At 33.9% G+C, this 19,217-nt stretch overlaps 1 protein-coding gene across 1 annotated transcript; it reads left to right on the forward strand.

Annotated features, from left to right (window-relative positions):
- The first annotated feature begins 12,055 nt into the window (after positions 1-12,055).
- Positions 12,056-19,217, forward strand: LOC139876744 (L-galactono-1,4-lactone dehydrogenase, mitochondrial). The gene is made up of 6 exons (XM_071864121.1): positions 12,056-12,745; positions 16,191-16,441; positions 16,531-16,716; positions 17,096-17,516; positions 18,395-18,535; positions 18,798-19,217. The coding sequence occupies exons 1-6, from the start codon at positions 12,113-12,115 to the stop codon at positions 18,948-18,950; spliced, it is 1,785 nt and encodes a 594-aa protein (XP_071720222.1). The 5' UTR covers positions 12,056-12,112; the 3' UTR covers positions 18,951-19,217.

Here is a 19,217-nt window from a genome sequence, read left to right on the forward strand (position 1 = left end):
TTGCTGCTTCATCAGCATTTTTTCTATTTTCGGAGAACCAATTCGTAGTTCGGAGTGTTTTTCAGAAACTTCACATTCAAATTAAGTCCAGAAGATAGACGTTATATATACACATATAACTGTTGGCGTAGACATGCTGCGAGATTTCAAAATACTGATTGCTAATTCCCAATGATTCGTATGGCAATTCTCATTACAAGATGCGAATGAGTAAATGATGGGGTTTCAATAAATAATTATAATAACTTTTTTGAGAGGCTAAAGTCAAAGGGTAATGAAGTTGTTGATACATCTGCTAATAATGTGGTAGAATGTAAAAGGTTCCCTGGTAACGATGGTGTATATCTCAAGGTTATAATAAAGTTAGTCTGACTGAAAAGTCAAAGTTGACTTGCTGGAGCTGTGACAAAACTGGCTACTTTGAATAGGAGTCGCAAATTTATTTTTGCTAATAAATGCCAAAGAATCTGACGCGGATAGGTTGTTTAAACTTTTACTTTGGTTTCAAGAGTTTTTCGGGTACATAACTGTGGGTAACATGTGGTTGGATCATCATCTCGATTGCTCATCATTCGAAGTGTCTTCAGAAATTTTTGAAGGGTTTGAACACAGATTGTAATCGTTAACATACATTTGATGTTCTAACACAGTTTTGAAGTCAAAATATAGCTTGTGAAAGATGTAAGGATCTAAGAGTGATGATTTTGGTCATATCTCGAGTTGAATTTTGAGATTTCAAAATCAGAATATGTAATTAAATTTTGAATGAATATGGTTGTTTTGATTTCTATAAAAGAATGTATATTGTTGTGAAAGTAGGGAGTATAATGGATGATTTGCTGAATCATATTCGAAGAATGTAACATATTATTTGTGAATTTATATATCTCTCGGGTATTACCTACCCGTTAAAAAAAAATTCACAATTAATATTTTGTACAAAAGAATTTTATTACAGTCTTTATGAAAATATATATATGTATATTTTCTTCAGATGTAACATAGATTTAATGAGTTAATGTTAAATTAAACTCTTTTGATTTACGGTTGAAACTAGAATTGAATAATCCCTAAAGGCTTTAAAAAGTACATAACTTTTACGTAGTATTTCTTTAATGACATTGAAATTATGAATCAATACTTCGTTATTTGTTGATGTATGATGTTAGGTTCGTGGAATTCTTGTGAATTTCGCAAAGTACGAATGATGTTATCTGAAAAGTTTCGGGTACATCGATGATGAAAGTGTAAAATCAAATATATACTTGATTTATTATGAATTGAAATTTGTTGAATTGCGACAGAGATTGTAGTTAACGCTGGTTAAGTTGAGGCCGAAGGACGTACATTATTGCATATTTGTAATATGAATTAACCAAGTAGTTAAGATTCACACACAATAGCTTAGCACGGGAAGATTTATTTCAATATATATATATATATATATATATATATATATATATATATATATATATATATATATAAAATATACATATAATTTCTTCAGAGGGAATGAGTTAATTCTTCATAACTCGTTGATACAATATACACGTTATTGATTCGTAATGATGTCCACAGTGATTCTTGAACTGACGGAGTTTGTGATGTTATCGGTGTTGTTGATTCGGATGTTGACTGTACTGACGATGCTGGTAACGCTGACGGTACTGTTGATGCTGTTGGTAAAGAAAGTTTAGCTTGTTAATCACACACCATTTTTGTTAGGGTTTCTACTCTTCCTTCTATCATTTTGGTTTCGCTTAACTGATTTATGGTTAGGGCTAGATTAGATAATCTCTAAGACTTTAGAGATTACATAATCGCCGCAGAATGTTTCTCCAATGAAGTTATGAATTAATACTTCGTCAGTTATTGTTGTTGGTACTCCTTGGTATCTATGGTGCGTATGACGTTGATGCTCGTGGGACAGGTTGTGAAGTTGAGGTTTACGACGCGGTTGTGGTTGGAGGTGGTAATGGTACTGTTGGCGTTGATGATGGTGGTACTGGTTATACTGCTGATGCTGCTGCTGGTGTTTGTAATCTCTGCACCATATTCTCCAAAGCCACTACCCGAGCGCGAAGCTCGTTGACTTCTTCTATTACACCGGGGTGATTGTCGGTTCGGACGAGCGGATAAATAAAATCTAAAATTTGATGTAATATATAATCATGACGAGATACTCTGGAAATGAGCGAGAACATGGTGTTTCGGACAGGTTCGCCGGTAAGTGCTTCAGGTTCTTCGTCAAGAGGGCAATGTGGTGGATGGAAGTGATCACCTTCTTCTTGTCTCCAATGATTGAGGAGGCTACGAACCCATCCCCAATTCATCCAGAATAGGTGATGACTGATTGGTTGATCTATTCCGGTCACACTGCTTTCGGAGCTTGAATGGGATTCCATTTCGGAATCTGAGTGACTTGAACTGATGACGAATTCCATTTTGTACGATTGGATAAAGGATTTTTTTTTCCGATATGAAATGATTTTGGCTAACGGATGGTATTCTAATTATATATATATATATATATATATATATATATATATATATATATATATATATATATATATATATATATATATATATATATATATATATATATATATATATATATATATATAGATCAAAAGATTTCGTAGATTACGGAGGACTTTGCGGGATATGTCAGGCAAAGTTTAAAGTAACAGATACGATAAGATATGATTTAGCAGATATGCTAAGATATGAATTTTTGTCTATACACTATTCATGCAATCAATGCAGCAAGACGTGTCTTAGACTAAAAATGATAAGCAGGTAATTTCCTGAGGATGATAAGTAGTTAATTTTTGACACAAAATGATAAGCAAAACTTTTAACATGCAGACACGGTCAAAGTTCAGACTCACAAATGCATCCTATCGACTTATTAGTTAGACACACTAATGCAGACCTGGTTCGCTAAGACCACCGCTCTGATACCAACTGAAAGGACCCGTTCATATACATTATAAACGATTCACAATAGTTGATTACATTGCGAGGTATTTGACCTCTATATGATACATTTTACAAACATTGCATTCGTTTTAAAAGACAATCTTTCTTTACATCAAAAATTGACAGGCATGCATACCATTTCATAATATCCACTATCCAACTATAAATTGATTTAATAATAATCTTTGATGAACTCAATGACTCGAATGCAACGTTCTTCGAAATATGCTATGAAAGACTTCAAGTAATATCTTTAAAATGAGCAAATGCACAGTGGAAGATTTCTTTAACACCTGAGAATAAACATGCTTTAAAGTGTCAACCAAAAGGTTGGTGAGTTCATTAGTTTATCATAATCATTTATTTCCATCATTTTAATAGACCACAAGAATTTCATTTCCAGTTCTCATAAATATACGTCTCATGCATAGAGACAAAAATAATCATTCATATGGTGAACACCTGGTAACCGACATTAACTAGATACATATAAGAATATCCCCTATCATTCCGGGATCCTCCTTCGGACATGATATAAATTTCGAAGTACTAAAGCATCCGGTACTTTGGATGGGGTTTGTTAGGCCCAATAGATCTATCTTTAGGATTCGCGTCAATTAGGGTGTCTGTTCCCTAATTCTTATATTACCAGACTTTAATAAAAAGGGGCATATTCGATTTCGATAATTCAACCATAGAATGTAGTTTCAATTACTTGTGTCTATTTCGTCAAACATTTATAAAAGCGCATGTATTCTCAGTCCTAAAAATATAAAGGGTAAAAAGGTAAATGAAACTCACCATACTGTATTTCTTAGTAAAAATACATATAACGTCATGGAACAAGTGCAAGGTTGGCCTCGGATTCACGAACCTAAATTAATTATATATATTTATGTGTTGGTCAATATTTGTCTAACAAATTAGGTCAAGTCATAGTGTACCACAATCCTAATGCTCGAGACTAATATGCAAAAGTCAACAAAAGTAAATTTGACTCAAAATAATTTCCAAAAAATCTATACATGATTAATATATAGTTTAAATATCGTCGTTTTATATTTTTAAATATTTTTAAAAGATTTATTAGAGTAAATAATATAATTTATTTATTAATAAATAAAATTTTATATTAAATTTATATAATAAAATATACTTTTATATATATTAAGTAATAAAATTTATAGGGTTCATTTAATATCATAAAGATAATATGATAGGTATTATTAAAGTAAGTTATTACACGTAGTAAAATATGTTTGTATCACATATTTATTTGATAAAATAATATCTATAATGATAGTAAGTAAAAATTGTATTATTTTGTAATAATAATTATTTTTATAAAAATATCAATATTTATAATTACTAAGATGACATTATGATAAAACGATAATTCTAATTATGATAACTTTAATATTTACGATAATTTTTAATATTATCTTTAAAATAATAATTCTATTTAAAATAATAATAATAATAATAATAATGATATTTTATAGTAACAATGACATTTCTATTAAAATGATAATTTTTGTTAAAATGATAGTTTTAATACTAACGATACTTTTAATAATAATAGTAATGATAAAAATAATAAGAACGATAATTTTATCTAAATCAATATCTTATAATATTTTAATTTCATCATGATACTCTTACCCATTATTTCCTAATCGTTTTGTTTAATAGATTTTAATCGTCCTTTATATCGTGTTCATAATAATGATAATAATAGTAATCAAAATAATTAGGTGTTACAAATATTTGTTTTAATTACACTAATATTAATAATGATAGTTACTATAACATTATTAACGATAATACTAATAATTATCTTAATGATAATATAGTAATAATAATAATAACAATAACAATAACCATTTTTAAATAATGATATATATATTAATAATGATAATAATAATAATAATACCAATAATAATAATAATAATAATAATAATAATAATAATAATAATAATAATAATAATAATAATAATAATTATTATTATTATTATTATTATAACTTTAACGATAATAACGATAGTAATAATAAAAAAAATAACAATTTTTAATGATAAATCCCTTTTATTGATAAAGATAATAATAATGATAATAATAAGATAAAACTAGAACGACGATAAAAACGACGATAATAATAATCATTTTTAATAAAAATATCGAAAATTCAATTGATTATAACTTCTAATCCGTTCATCGAAACCATTCGATATCTAAAGGAAAAGTTCTTAATTTTCCGCTAGCTTTCCAAGGACATGCATATCTTATGCCTTATCTCAACCGCAAGTGTAACTAATTCAAGATTCAACCTAACCTGTCTAAGGGCAATATCAAAAGTACAAGCATGCATAATCCTAAATACTCGAGCACTAGTCAGGGATACACTATTAGTATGCAAAAGTTAAATCATGAGTACTCACGTATCAATATTGAGATTCAATATTGCAGGAAAGGTACGTAGACGCAACGGAAATGATAAACACTATATTGACCTCACGAGCATACCCATGAACCATACTCAATCAACTCCATAGCTATAACCCATAATTTCCTTAATCATATCCCACTCGAAAAATAATTTCGAAATCACTCGGACAGCACTCCGTCGTAATATTTTATGTATACTAATAATATCTTGAAATAATACGGAGTAAATATATATATGTAAATCGATTGAGAGAGTTTAGAGAAAAATATTTTCAAGTTTCTATGAAATAATGAAACCTATTGAATTCTATTTATAATAGATTTTTTAATTATTAAAGTGAATTATTAAAGTATGAATTATTAAAGTGAATTACTAAAGTATGAATTATTAAAGTGAATTATTAAAGTGAATTATTAAAGTATGAATTATTAAAGTGAATTATTAAAGTTAAAGTAAAGTAAAAATAAAGTAAAGGTAAAGTTTAAGTATAGTAAAAGTATAAAACTATGTACGTATAATACGCGTATAAATATATATAATATTAATTTAAATCGTTATATAAATTTAATAAAATAAAATATAAATATCGTTATCTTTATCATACTAGTTAAGTAATGAGTTGTCAAAAGTGGTTCTAGATATTTATAAAAGTTATATACGTTTTAATAATAAAGTTATTTTTAAACTGAAAACGTTTTTGTACGTTTGAAACTAAATAGATCAATCGAGTCTTTATGAGATTCAATCTTCCACTATCCTTTGTCTAGTTCTCAGTGATTGACAATTTGTTCTTATTTATAAATCACTTTACCATTTTCCGAATATTGTTAAAATGGAAAGATTTCTCAAATCAACGTGGGCCTTTCAACAGAGACTTGTAATCATAATTCAATATATCTGATAATTCAATCATTTGATCTTATCTTCTAATTCCATTGATAAACATTTTGAAACAGATACAATCATATAAAGTATTTAATCTAATATTTTGTTTACGTTTCAAGTTATAATATATATACACATATACATATATAATCATATTCGTTTAATGGTTCGTGAATCGTTGGAACTTGGTCGAGGTTGAATGAATGTATGAACATAGTTTAAAATTCTTGAAATTTAACTTAACAAATATTGCTTATCGTGTCGGAAACATAAAAAGATTAAAGTTTAAATTTGGTTGGAAATTTCCGGGTTGTCACATCACGCGAGTATAAAAGCCGCACCTTTTGAAGCGTTACATGGCCGAAAATGTCGTTCACCTCTTTGTTGGGCCGAGGTAGGCGAAGTGCAAATCACCGGACCTCCTCAAAATGATATAATTACCTAAACCTCCTCAAAATCATCAAGCACAAAACTATCTAAACCAAAACCTAAGAGGCAATACATTCAATAGCTTCATGTAGATATACATATACCCACAACAACAACAACACTATCTTAAACTGAGCAAATAACAGCCTCCCAGTAACTACAAAAACTATGCTAGTTACAGCTTTAAACACGTGCATTGATCATATCTAATTCAGCACTTCTCATAACATATAACACTAATATATATAAACACGTATATATGCTCAAAGTTTCTTCATAGTTACAGAAAACGAACTACATATATCAATTTAACAACTAACAAAAAATTCAAATATCAATTTAACAGTTCACTTACCTTTTCAATTGAAAAGGATTTTGGAGAAGAAAACCTACTCATAGACCGTGAGTAGCGTTTAACTTCATTCTCTTCTTCTTCGTCTTTAGCTACTTTCGCATCTTCTTTTTGATTCAATTCGACTTGTTCTTTAACAATCGGAATTTCGTCTTCTTGCTTTTTAGTTTCTAGGTTTTCTATTTCGGAAGCCATTGATAACACTAAACCGGTGCAATTAGAACACGGTAAGTGTTGAAATTGGTTTAAATTTGGTGAACGAGTGTTGAAATTGGTTTAAATTTTGGAGAAATGAAAATGAAAATTTGGGGGATTCAGTGTTATACACTATCACTTTGAATTTCGTGCCAATTCTATTAGCGGGCATCTTATAAATCACTTTGGTTGTTTTTAAGAATTGTAAGTTAAAATGTTATGCAGTATTTTATAATATATTTTATTACTCCCTAATGAACTTCACTATACTATGTTGTTTTAATTTAGGATGGCACCCGGAGTAACGGGCACGAATACTTAATATTCGCGACTTGTCCATCAGGATTTTTTCTTTTCCCGTGAGTACTCGTTTACTCGCTAACGGGTAAATTTTTTCTGTCTGTACCCGCTACTCGCGGGTTTATAAAATGTGCAATTTAATTAATTTTTAATTGCGGATGCCCACTACCCGCGGGTATACCCGTGAATAATTATGAAAATTCATTATCAGAATTATATTATATACTCCCTCCGTCCCATTACAAGTGTCCACTTACTTTTTGCACACATTTTTAGGAAATCCCACCAACTCCATTCTCCACCAATCAGGAAATCTTCTCTCTCCAGAATAACCTCTTCTCATTGGTTGAAACACAAAGTGGACACTTGAAATGGAACATCCCAAAATAGAAATGTGGACACTTGTGGTGGGACGGAGGTAGTATTATATATTATATAATTAAGTAGATGTATGCGGGTAAACGGGTATACTCGCGGGTAGCTCAAACGAACATCACGGATTGACGGATCGGGTTTTAACCATGACGGGTATTAGATACCCGCGACCCGCCAACGGGTAAAAATTTTACCCGCCCCGTGTCCGCGGGTACATTTTTATAAATATTCGTCCATCATGGGTACGGGTACCCACAGGTCAAGGGTTTTTTTTCCACCCATTGTCATCCCTATGTTTTATGCTCCGTGATTTATTCCCAAGTGTCTGCAAGTCTTCTGATAAAAGATACGGTGTATTAGAAAGACAAAATTACACAGATAGTGTAACATCCCGCCTTTTTCCGTTTACTTTTCCGTTATACTATTTTAAATTCCGTTATGTATTTATAACATCATCCGTTAATACGCGTTTTAAAATATCTCGTTTAGGTAATTCACGCACCCGAGTGAAACTAGAGGGACCATTGTTGCCAAGAGAGCAAAGAGGTGACTAGGTTAACTGGTCAACCCTTCACTCTCATCCATTCATTATCTCTTTCATTTTCCCTTTTTCTTTAATACTTCCACAAAATCTCTCAAACACCAATCCAAGAAATCATCATCTAAATCAAACCGAGCAAGCTTCAATCAAAACAAATTACATATTTGGAATCCTTGCGACTTCCTCTTCGATTTCATACCGATTTCATTACATTTGGGTAACTTTCTAAAATCACTAGATTTTGTGTTCTTGATGTTTTTAAGTTATAAAGTTTTTAATTAGTGTCTATGGCTCAAGTCTAACATGAATATATGATTTATATGTTCGATTTTGTTATTTGAAGTAACTAGCATGAACATAAACTTTGGTGTGTTTGATTTGGTGATTTGGTTATTTGAATGATGTTAAATGTTATAAATGCATGTATTAAATGTGTTCCTAACATCACTAGCTCCAATTTGATGTGTAGATTGCTTTAGAAAACTCCATAAACTTGATTAGTGATTTTGGTAAATTTGGGTTAGGGTTTGTTGAACTTTAAATGCATTTTTGATATATTAAATGCCATGAATTGTTGTTGGTAAGTAGTTAGTTGAATTACATGCTTGATTATCTACAAAACGGCGTATTATATGTATGCATTAAATGCCCGAATCATAAATGTTCATTTATGAACTTGAGCATTAAATGATGAGCATTAATTTGGCATTTAAGTTGGAAAGTCGATTATTGCAATTGATGTTTTTGGTTGGCGAAATGTGCTTAGTTGTGTTCTTTGTCAAATTACCTTTCCAACGATATAAGATGCGTGTCATAAGTGTTTACGGTTTGTGATTTGTGTTTGATCGAAGTTCGGAAAAAGACTTGAACAATTGAAACTAACAAGGCACCAACACCCGTTAAGTGTCGCGGCGCGGAAATCCTGGGTCGCGGCGCGGCCTAAGCCGTGTCCAGGTTCTGACCTTCTTGTCCAAAATACGAAAAAGGTTTGGCATGCTATGGACCTCCGATTCACATGAAACTTGTTCTAACATGCTCATATATGATTAAAAACCTCAGAAAAATAGTTCGGGACCCGACCCGAACGCGTTGACTTTTTTGTTGACTTTGACCTACCAAAGTTTGACTTTTTGTCAAACTTAACCAAATTATTATGCAATCTTTCTAACATGATTCTATACTTGCATCTTGCATGAAACTTGACAATTTGATTCACATGCTACATAATCGAGTCGTATTGAGCCATAGGACTAATTGAACATCTTTGACCAATCGTGACTATCGTTATTGATACAACCTATTTGTTTAGGTCGAGACTAGCATTGTTCTTGCACACGTTACTTGTTGGAGTAAATTTACATTCATACACTCAAGGTGAGATCATAGCCCCACTTTTCAAATACTTTTATACTTTTAAAATCGTGGGATGAGAAAACATATACATTACATACCTATATATACTTTTCACATGTATATATATATACTTTTCATATTTTGATACTTTGAATACTATACGAAAGCAAAGATACATACGAGTTAGAACGAAAATCCTCAAGTCCAATTATCATTAGTTACACTTGTAGGGTGTAAGCTAGAAATTATGTTGTGTGGCCATGCGGGTTTGACGAACCCTCATTCAGATGAATGAAAAGTACTTTCGATGTATAGTGTAGGTTCTAACACTATTATGCAGAGGTAAGATTCAGTTAAGCTTGATAATTGGGTGCTCGTGATACAAACACATCTTTTGAGATGTATACGCTTGATAAACGATTTATACTAAACCTTGTGATACAAATATACTTTATGCATACAACTATGATTTCACCAACGTTTTCGTTGACAGATTCTTCTATGTTTTCTCAGGTCCTTGAATGCTTAATGATACATGCTTCCGCTCATTCTTTTTGATACTTGCTTTGGATGTCGAATATACTTGCATACGTGGAGCGTCTTTTGACTACTTTCAAATTGTGTCGCATATGTTTCATTTGTACTTTAAACTTTGTTATGTAACTAGTTGTCGAACTACTTTGTAAACCTTGAAACATCCATACTTATGAAATGAATGCGACATGTTTTCGGTCAAACGTTATCTTAAAGACTTATGACCATGTAATGGGACCTACGTAGACGGCGCCGTCAAACATGATTTGGTCGGGTCGCTACAGATAGTCTTGTGATTTGCTCAAAAACATACGGATAGTTAAAACTTTTTTTTTCAATTTTTTATTCCAATAGTATGGACTAATTCCATAGATAATTCAATAACGTTACCATACCACTTGAAACGACCCCAAACCGATTAGCAGAAAGACTTGTAAAATTTCTCCTGGACACACAAAATGTCCACTTTACGTTTACGTAAAGTCTCAACAAGTTCATAATGTTTTCCGGTTAAAGTACACACATTCCAACTACCCACTCTAATTCTAACCGGCTTCGCTAGCCTATTGCAGCTTCTAGGCCCTATAAACCTACCCGCCCCAGAACTAGGAGGACATGACCTCAAGTAACCATGATACAGTCTAGAATCTATCTTATCAAAAAAACAAAAATAAATAAATACAAAATATATAATACAATAATAAAAAAAAAAATTGATCCTACCATTTTCATGACGTCTTTTTTTTTTATTATTATTTTTTTTTACCTATTGGCCTGAGGTCCTCTTCAAAGCAATCTCTCTATTCGTCGAACATTGAGAAGGATGACTTTCTCTACTCTTGGAGTGTTTCACTCGGGGTGGAGAAATGACTTCTCTTTATTCTAGGGTAGAGGAAGGATTGTCTACGTCCCACCTCCCCCATACCCCACAAAATGGGATTGAGTTTGTTGTTGTTGTTGTTGTTGTTGTTGTTGTTTTTGTTGTTGTTGTACTTGTAAAATTTCTTCTTTTTTTTATAAAAGAGACCCCTCGCGTCGCGGACCAATCTGGTCGTACCGCGAGATCAAACACAATTAAAATGTCGAGAGTTTTTACCAAGACACCATACAAAGCATGATGTCGCGTTGCGACCTTGCATTGTCACGTCGCGACACCACCCAGTTTGTGATGCTCAGATCCTCTAAAATGCTCGACATTTAAATCATACTGTTGGTAGCGTAGCGACATGGGTATGTCGCGCCATGACACCACGCTGGAACATATTCTGTTTAAACCACACAAGTCTTTGATCTCCAAAACCTGCTCATATGTTAAACATAATTCAAACACATCAAATTACTAGTTTACAACATCGGGAACTCAAGTCCCATAATTTAACCAATGTTTAACATGACCCAATTAACTAAAGTGAACAAAAAAGTGAGAGCATGAATGTCGAGACCATTATCAAAAGAGTATGCTCGTCTTTAATCGACTGACCGGTGATATCAACCAAGACTTCTCGGACATGACCTACTACCTAGTCACATTCTACACGAGTTGGTCACAAATTATGGGCCTATAGTTGACGAAAAAAAATCAAGGGTCAAAAGGATGATAGTACAAACTAAGAGGACTTAAGTTAAACTTTAATTAAAATTCAGCATACTCCGATAAGCCTCAATAGTCGATACACAGTGAGAGCACACACACAGTGAATGAATCACCTGAAAAAAAAAAATGTTAAGATCACTCAGAGTCAAACGATCACTTCAATCTTTGAATCAGTTAATTAATCCCCAAGTACGTCACTTATCAACACCACCGCCTCCTCCGCCGCCAATACCGCCGCCACTCTCCGCCGCCGCTGCCTCGTCTACTTCATCGGAAACAAGAAAATACCTTGGTTACTCCGCGCTGTTATTAGCATGTGCTGTTGGAACATACTTCTCATTTCCGCTACCGGAAAATGCGAAACATAAAAAGGCTCAACTTTTCCGGTACGCGCCGTTGCCGGACGACTTACACACGGTGGTTAACTGGAGTGGGACCCACGAGGTGCAAACTAAGGTTTTTTTACAACCTGAAAGTTTAGAAGAGTTGGAAAACATTGTGAAAGATGCTAATGAAAAGAAACAAAAGATCCGACCTATTGGATCTGGGTTGAGTCCGAATGGAATTGGGTTGGCCCGAAATGGAATGGTGAATATGGGTTTGTTGGATAAAGTGTTGGAAGTTGATAAAGAGAAAAAAACGGTTCGGGTTGAAGCGGGTATTCGGGTCCAAAAACTTGTTGATGAGATTAAAGAATTTGGGATTACTTTGCAGAATTTTGCTTCAATTAGAGAACAACAAGTTGGTGGCATTATTCAGGTCAAATATTTACATATGTCATTGTTATGAATCTTTATTTAAATTTAAATGGTTTCTGTGTAAACCATGTTTTTAGGTGTTACTAGTTTCATGGAATTAGGAAAACATGAAAAGTTCATATTTTTATCAGCTTTTATTTAATTGCAATAAGCCCATTAGCAGTAGAAATAAGCTCATTAGTCTGTAATAACTGTACAAAGTGAATAAAGATTGTGCAGAGTCCGTATATAGATTTTTTTTTTTTTTTTTTTCCGAAAGGCCAAACATTATATTATTGATGAATCACAATTTGATGTATAGTACATAATTGTCTCAGGAATGGAAATAGATTTTCCATCTCTATGATGTAAATGTACAATAAAACTATGAATCCCAAACATATTTGATGCTAGCCAATGCCTGCTCTGTCTCTCTGTAACCCAATGGAAGCTTTCGGATTTGTCAGCCATTGGTTCCAATCAATAAAAGACTTTCTCGATTGGTTTTTGATCCATTTGTAGCTCTTCACTTGAATCTCGCTTCCAGATTTGCCATACTTTTTTACTATCGTTCCAGTTAAAATTCCCACCGTTCCCGTTGAATAGTTCATTGATGCTAAAGTTGGAAAAATTTCCAAGACCCCACCATTTGAAGACTCGTTCCCATACATCTATAGATGTTTTGCAGAAAACAAGAGTGTGTTCTAGTGTTTCGACTTCGTCATCACGTATGGGACATCTAACCGAATTCAAATCCATGCCTTGTTTGTCGAGTTATGTTCGAACCGGCAAACGATTATGTTTTGTGCGCCAAACAAAATCCTAATTTTTTGTGGAATCAAGTTATTAGTTACAGTTTCTGACATGGTGCCACTATTGCGAAGTATGTTTTGATCAATTAAGTTTGCGAGCTGCTTGGTTCTGAAAACTCCTTCTGAATTTAGATTCCAAACTCATCTGCCATTGTCTTGATGAAATAACCTGATGCAAGTTAATTCCTCTTTAAGATTGTGTAGTTCACTGATGACTCTCCCAATTGGTTCTCTATTCCACTCCCATATTGCGACAATTCCTTGATCTGTTGTGTGAATTCTATCACTTACTAAAGACCTTTTGTTGGTCTCTAGTCGAAATAGCCTATTGTATCTTTCTGAAAGCCGAGTAGATCCATGCCATAAGTCCTCCCAGAAGTGTGTATTATTTCCATCACCTACGAATCTAACTATTGATCTCGGAAAATCCACTCCAAGCTTGTCGATTATATCTCACACTCCAGCTATTGTGACCCAAATTCTTCCCGTAAATCTCAAAGGAAAAGCTGTTATGTTGCCCAAACCACCCCCAACCCATAAATACTCTTTATAACTCTAACCCAATTAGAATCCTTTTCAACCCGGAACCTCCACGACCATTTTGCGAGTAGTGCAAGGTTCTTCCCTTCTAATGTCCCAATGTTTAACCCTCCCTCATCATAAGATGATAATACCGAATCCCATTTTATGATTTTCACCCGACCCGCCCCAAAAAAAGAACGTCTCATACCTTCCAATTTATTGATGACACACGAGGGAGCAAGAAAGAACGAGAAATAATAAAACGGGAGGCTACTAAGTACCGATTTAACTAGACTCAATCGTCCTCTTATCTAGCTTTCCAACATGAGAGTCTTTTATTAAATTTCTCAATAACTGGAGCCCAATCTTAATAATGTTTCATTTTGGACCCAACTTGTAGCCCGAAATAACTGAAAGGAAGGTTACCAGTTTTGCACCCAAGTTTCGATGCCATGCTCTCTAGTTCCAGTTTGCTTACCCCCACTCCATATAAACAACTTTTATGAAAATTCACTCGGAGCCCTGAAATCTTTTCAAAACATTTAACTTAAAGATGTTAGTTACATTAGAATTACTCCATTCTCCGAAAAAGATTGCGTCGTCCGCGTGATGGAGATGAGATAATACTACCTTTTCTTTTCCAATCTTTACTCCTTTTACTAATCTTTTCTCCAAGGCAACTTTGGTTAATAAATTTAAACCTTCTGCTGCGATGATGAAGAGAAAAGGGGAGATTGGATCACCTTGTCGAACCCCTTTTTAGTTAGAAACACTTTTGTTGGTGATCCGTTCACAAGAACCGATATTGAAGCTGAGCTAAGGCAAGACATTATCCACTTTCTCCACTTGAAGCCAAATCCCATCTCTTCCATGATGTCCAAAAAGAAATCCCATCTCATCCAATCGATTGCCTTTCAAAGTCTATTTTGAAAATGAAACTCGCTTTCCTTTGTGCCTTTAAATCTCCAATCGCCTCATTAGCCACTAGTACTCCATCAAGGATGAAACGGCCTTTTTGAAATGCACTCTGTTCTGCTCCAACCACATCCGGGATCACCACTCTAAGACGCTTTGATAAGATTTTTGAGATGATCTTATAATAGCAACCTATTAAGCTGATAGGTCGATAGTCTTCAAGGCCAAGGAGATCTTTCTTCTGAGGAATCAGAGATATGAACGGGGTGTTGCAGCGCTTAGTTATCTCACCATATTCCCAAAACCACTTGATAGCACTATACAAATCATCCTTTACATTTGGCCAGAATCTCTTTAGGAATTTAAGATTGAAACCTTCTGGGCCTGGGCCCGGTGCTTTTGATCTGTCACAACTTATTATCGCTTCTAAAATTTCAGCTTCGTTGATTGGGAGTTCGAGGTCAGCAGCTCGATCTTCTAAAATTTTCTTTATCGTGTTACATCGAAAACGTGCCTGCTCCGTAGTATCTTTTGAGAACAGATTGCTAAAATGGCCAAAGACTTCATCTTTTATTTCGTTTGGAGATTCACACCATTCGTTATTTATGTACAGACCCCTGATGCTATTTTTGCTCAGTCTCCTTCTTACTATCGAATGAAAATACTTGCTATTTTCATCCCCTTCAAGAGCCCACTTGATTCACGCTTTTTGTTTTAACATTCTAGCATTCCTTCTTGTATCAATCCACTCAGCTTGTTCATCTTCATTTAAATCCCTCACTTCTGCTTGCTTTTCCCATTCCATGGCTGAGTTTTTGAGTGATTCAATCTCGGTATATAGATTGCCGAATGCAGATCTGTTCTGATTCTTTAAAATCTCTTTAACATTCTTGAGCTTGTCTCTAAATACACAATCTGGCCTTCTGCTCTTCGCGATCTTGCTCCAGGTATCACGAATTACGATTTCAACATCTTTCATCTCTATCCAAGAATTAAAGATCCGAATAGGTTTAGGGCCAAAATCATCATTACAATCTTTCAGCAAAAGTGGCCAGTGATCCGAATATTCCCTATTAAGTACTGTAGCTGAGAGATTCCTCCAATTCTCCTTGAAATCTTCCGATACCAAAAATCACTCCAATTTACTAAATATTTCACCATCGTCACTTACCCTTGTGAATTCTTTGTATCTTCATTTGGTATGGTATAATTGTATAGGTTGGTGCACATGGTACGGGTGCAAAGTTGCCACCGATTGATGAGCAGGTTATCAGCATGAAATTGGTTACCCCTGGAAAGGGTACTATCGTAATTTCAAAAGATAAAGACCCCGAGCTATTTAATTTAGCTCGTTGCGGGTTAGGTGCATTAGGAGTTGTTGCTGAAGTCACTCTTCAATGTGTCGAGCGCCAAGAACTTATAGAGCACACTTTTGTCTCTAACTTGGCCGAAATTAAGAAAAAACACAAGTACGTGTTATACTTTATTTCTTTGTCTTATAAACTAAGCTATTCTATTCTATTCATTGTTCTTATTACATTTGTTTTATGGTTTGCAGAAAGTTTTTAAATGACAACAAACATGTGAAGTACCTTTACATACCGTATACGGATACTGTTGTAGTTGTGACATGCAACCCTGCTTCTAAATGGCGGGGCCCACCTAAGTTTAAACCGAAGTATAGTTTGGATGAAGCTTTACAGCCTATTCGTGATCTTTATAAAGAATCAAGGGAGAAATACAGGTGAATTTATTATTTATTCTAGAGGTGGTAATTTCAACCCATTTTATTATTAACGGGTTAATCCAGGTTTTGTTCTGTCAAAATGGCTCAATAATAGTTCAGGTTAAGAGAGAACTAATCAAATCGGTTTATTCACGCTATGTTTTGTCTTAAATGGGTGGGTCAAAAAACTGCTTGAAAGGAAATAGGTCACAAATGGGTCAAAATTTGCCCGGTGTGCATTTTTGATACATAAAACCTACAAATTGTATTTAAAAAGGTTTTTTTTTTTTTTTTTTTACATAGGAAGTGTTTCGCGTCGACCCAATCTGACCCGTTTGTTCCTTCTAAAAGAACCCGCCCGGGTCACCCATACTGACACCTTGAACTTTGTATGCAGAAGCCAGTTGACAACCGCTTCATCTACAGACGAGAACGAAACAAAAATTTCCGACCTCACGTTTACCGAGCTAAGAGATAAACTCATATCCCTTGACCCTCTTAATAAGGACCATGTCAGAAAGGTCAATGAAGCCGAGGCCGAGTTTTGGAAGCGTTCAGAAGGATACAGAGTTGGTTGGAGCGATGAAATTTTGGGGTTTGACTGCGGTGGTCAACAATGGGTTTCTGAGACATGTTTTCCAGCTGGCACCTTATCGAAACCAAATATGAAAGATTTAAAATTTGTAGAAGACGTTGTGGAGTTGATCGAGAAACAAGAGATACCGGCTCCTTCACCTATAGAACAAAGATGGACCGCTTCTAGCAAAAGTTTAATGAGCCCAGCTTCGAGCTCCGCAAACGATGATATATTCTCATGGGTACGTGAATTTTAAACGTGCGTTTTGATCTTGGTTATGTGATGTCGAATAGTCATAATTATATAATCAGTTGTCAAGGTTGAAAAAGAAGCGAGACGTAGACAAGTTGGTCAATACATTGAAAGGTCGAGTCGGTCGAGATGGACGTTGACCAATGTTGACTCTTAAATAAAAATATATTAAATATAAATATATCAGACATAATTTTTTTTATAAGTAATTGAGTCACAAATAAGCTGATGTAAATAAGATGATGTGGTGTTAGTTTAAATAATATATAGGTCTTTTATAATCTTTTCTATAAACTATAATTATAGTGTATTTACTAATTTATCTTTAAGACATACTATGTAAGTCGGTGTTTTTCCCGGCTCTTTTTCAAATAGGCTTGTGATTTTTGTTTACAACAGAACAAGGCCAGACAAAAAGTCAACTTTTGACGGAATTTGACCTGACTTTTAGCGTTGACCAACTAGACGCTTTTGGGTGAAACGGGGCTGGCTAGTCATCAAACCGCCGCAGCCGCAGTCAGCAACCATGTCAGGTGTATAGAATGGGCTTATGATTAATAGATAAAATGATATAAAGAGCCTTTTTTGTTTTAAAAATAATCATTTTGTGAACCGGGAGTTAAAAAGTCCATCAACTTACGACCAAGGGAAAAACACGTACTTTTAGTTTACCCTTAGATCATCAGTTGAGTTAAATCCGGTATGAATTAGTTATCCAAAACCGGTGATTCGATTTTTAAATAATTATTCTGTAATTCTGAAAGTTCGTTTATCTGACCTGTCGTGTTTTTTGTGCAATTGGCTTGTTTGCCTAATGAATCTTGTGCTATTATCGTGACACATCATACCCTTTTTTTTATGTGACAGGTCGGTATTATAATGTACCTTCCTACATCAGATAGTCGCCAAAGGAAACAAATAACGGAAGAATTTTTCCACTATAGGCATTTGACTCGAACACGTTTATGGGATCAATATTCTGCTTATGAACATTGGGCTAAAATTGAGGTATGTAATGTGTAATTGACTAATTTCTAGAGTTGCCACACACCGGGTAATGGGTCAAAAATGGTTCAGGTCAAAACGAGCGATTTTTAGTACATTTGGATTGGGTCGTCAAGTTTTCTTTTTGTATTATTTTTTTAGATTATATATCAACTAAATGTGTTAAATATGATTAGAAAAAAAGCTTTAGTACGAAACGATAATACTATTATCTTTTGACTAAAAGCTAGGGTAAGAAATACGAATATTGTAATTTTTTTTCCAGGTTCCTAAAGATAAAAACGAGCTTGCTGCACTTCAAGAAAGGTTAAGAAAACGATTTCCTGTAGAAGAATTCAACAAAGCACGAAAGGAGTTGGATCCAAACCGGATACTTTCCAATAACATGGTGGATAAGATGTTTCCGTTAGACGAATAATTTTCATTGACCAGGTATCAAAATTTGGTAATAGATTACGTTTCTACATCCGATATTAAGCTACCGAAATAAATTTTTCATATGTGCGTTTATGAACTTGATTGTTGAGTACAAACATAGTTCGTAACGGTTGACCTGTGTCTTGTATGGTAAAAATGTATTGGCGATTTTGTTCTGTATTTGTGTTCTGTCTTACTTGTTGTAAGCAATTTTCCTTTTAGATTTAGAGCAGTGAGTGATTTGTTTTTCTAAGAAGATTAAAATGAT

The sequence above is a fragment of the Rutidosis leptorrhynchoides genome, chromosome 11 (assembly GCF_046630445.1).
Source record: "Rutidosis leptorrhynchoides isolate AG116_Rl617_1_P2 chromosome 11, CSIRO_AGI_Rlap_v1, whole genome shotgun sequence".
In the NCBI taxonomy this organism is placed as follows: Eukaryota; Viridiplantae; Streptophyta; class Magnoliopsida; order Asterales; family Asteraceae; genus Rutidosis; species Rutidosis leptorrhynchoides.

Coding starts and splice junctions, on each gene's coding strand:
- LOC139876744 (XM_071864121.1), top strand. CDS start 12,113: ATGTTAAGATCACTCAGAGTCAAACGATCACTTCAATCTTTGAATCAG. Junction 16,442..16,530: donor GAAATTAAGAAAAAACACAA/GTACGTGTTATA, acceptor TATGGTTTGCAG/AAAGTTTTTAAATGACAACA. Junction 18,536..18,797: donor AACATTGGGCTAAAATTGAG/GTATGTAATGTG, acceptor TTTTTTTTCCAG/GTTCCTAAAGATAAAAACGA.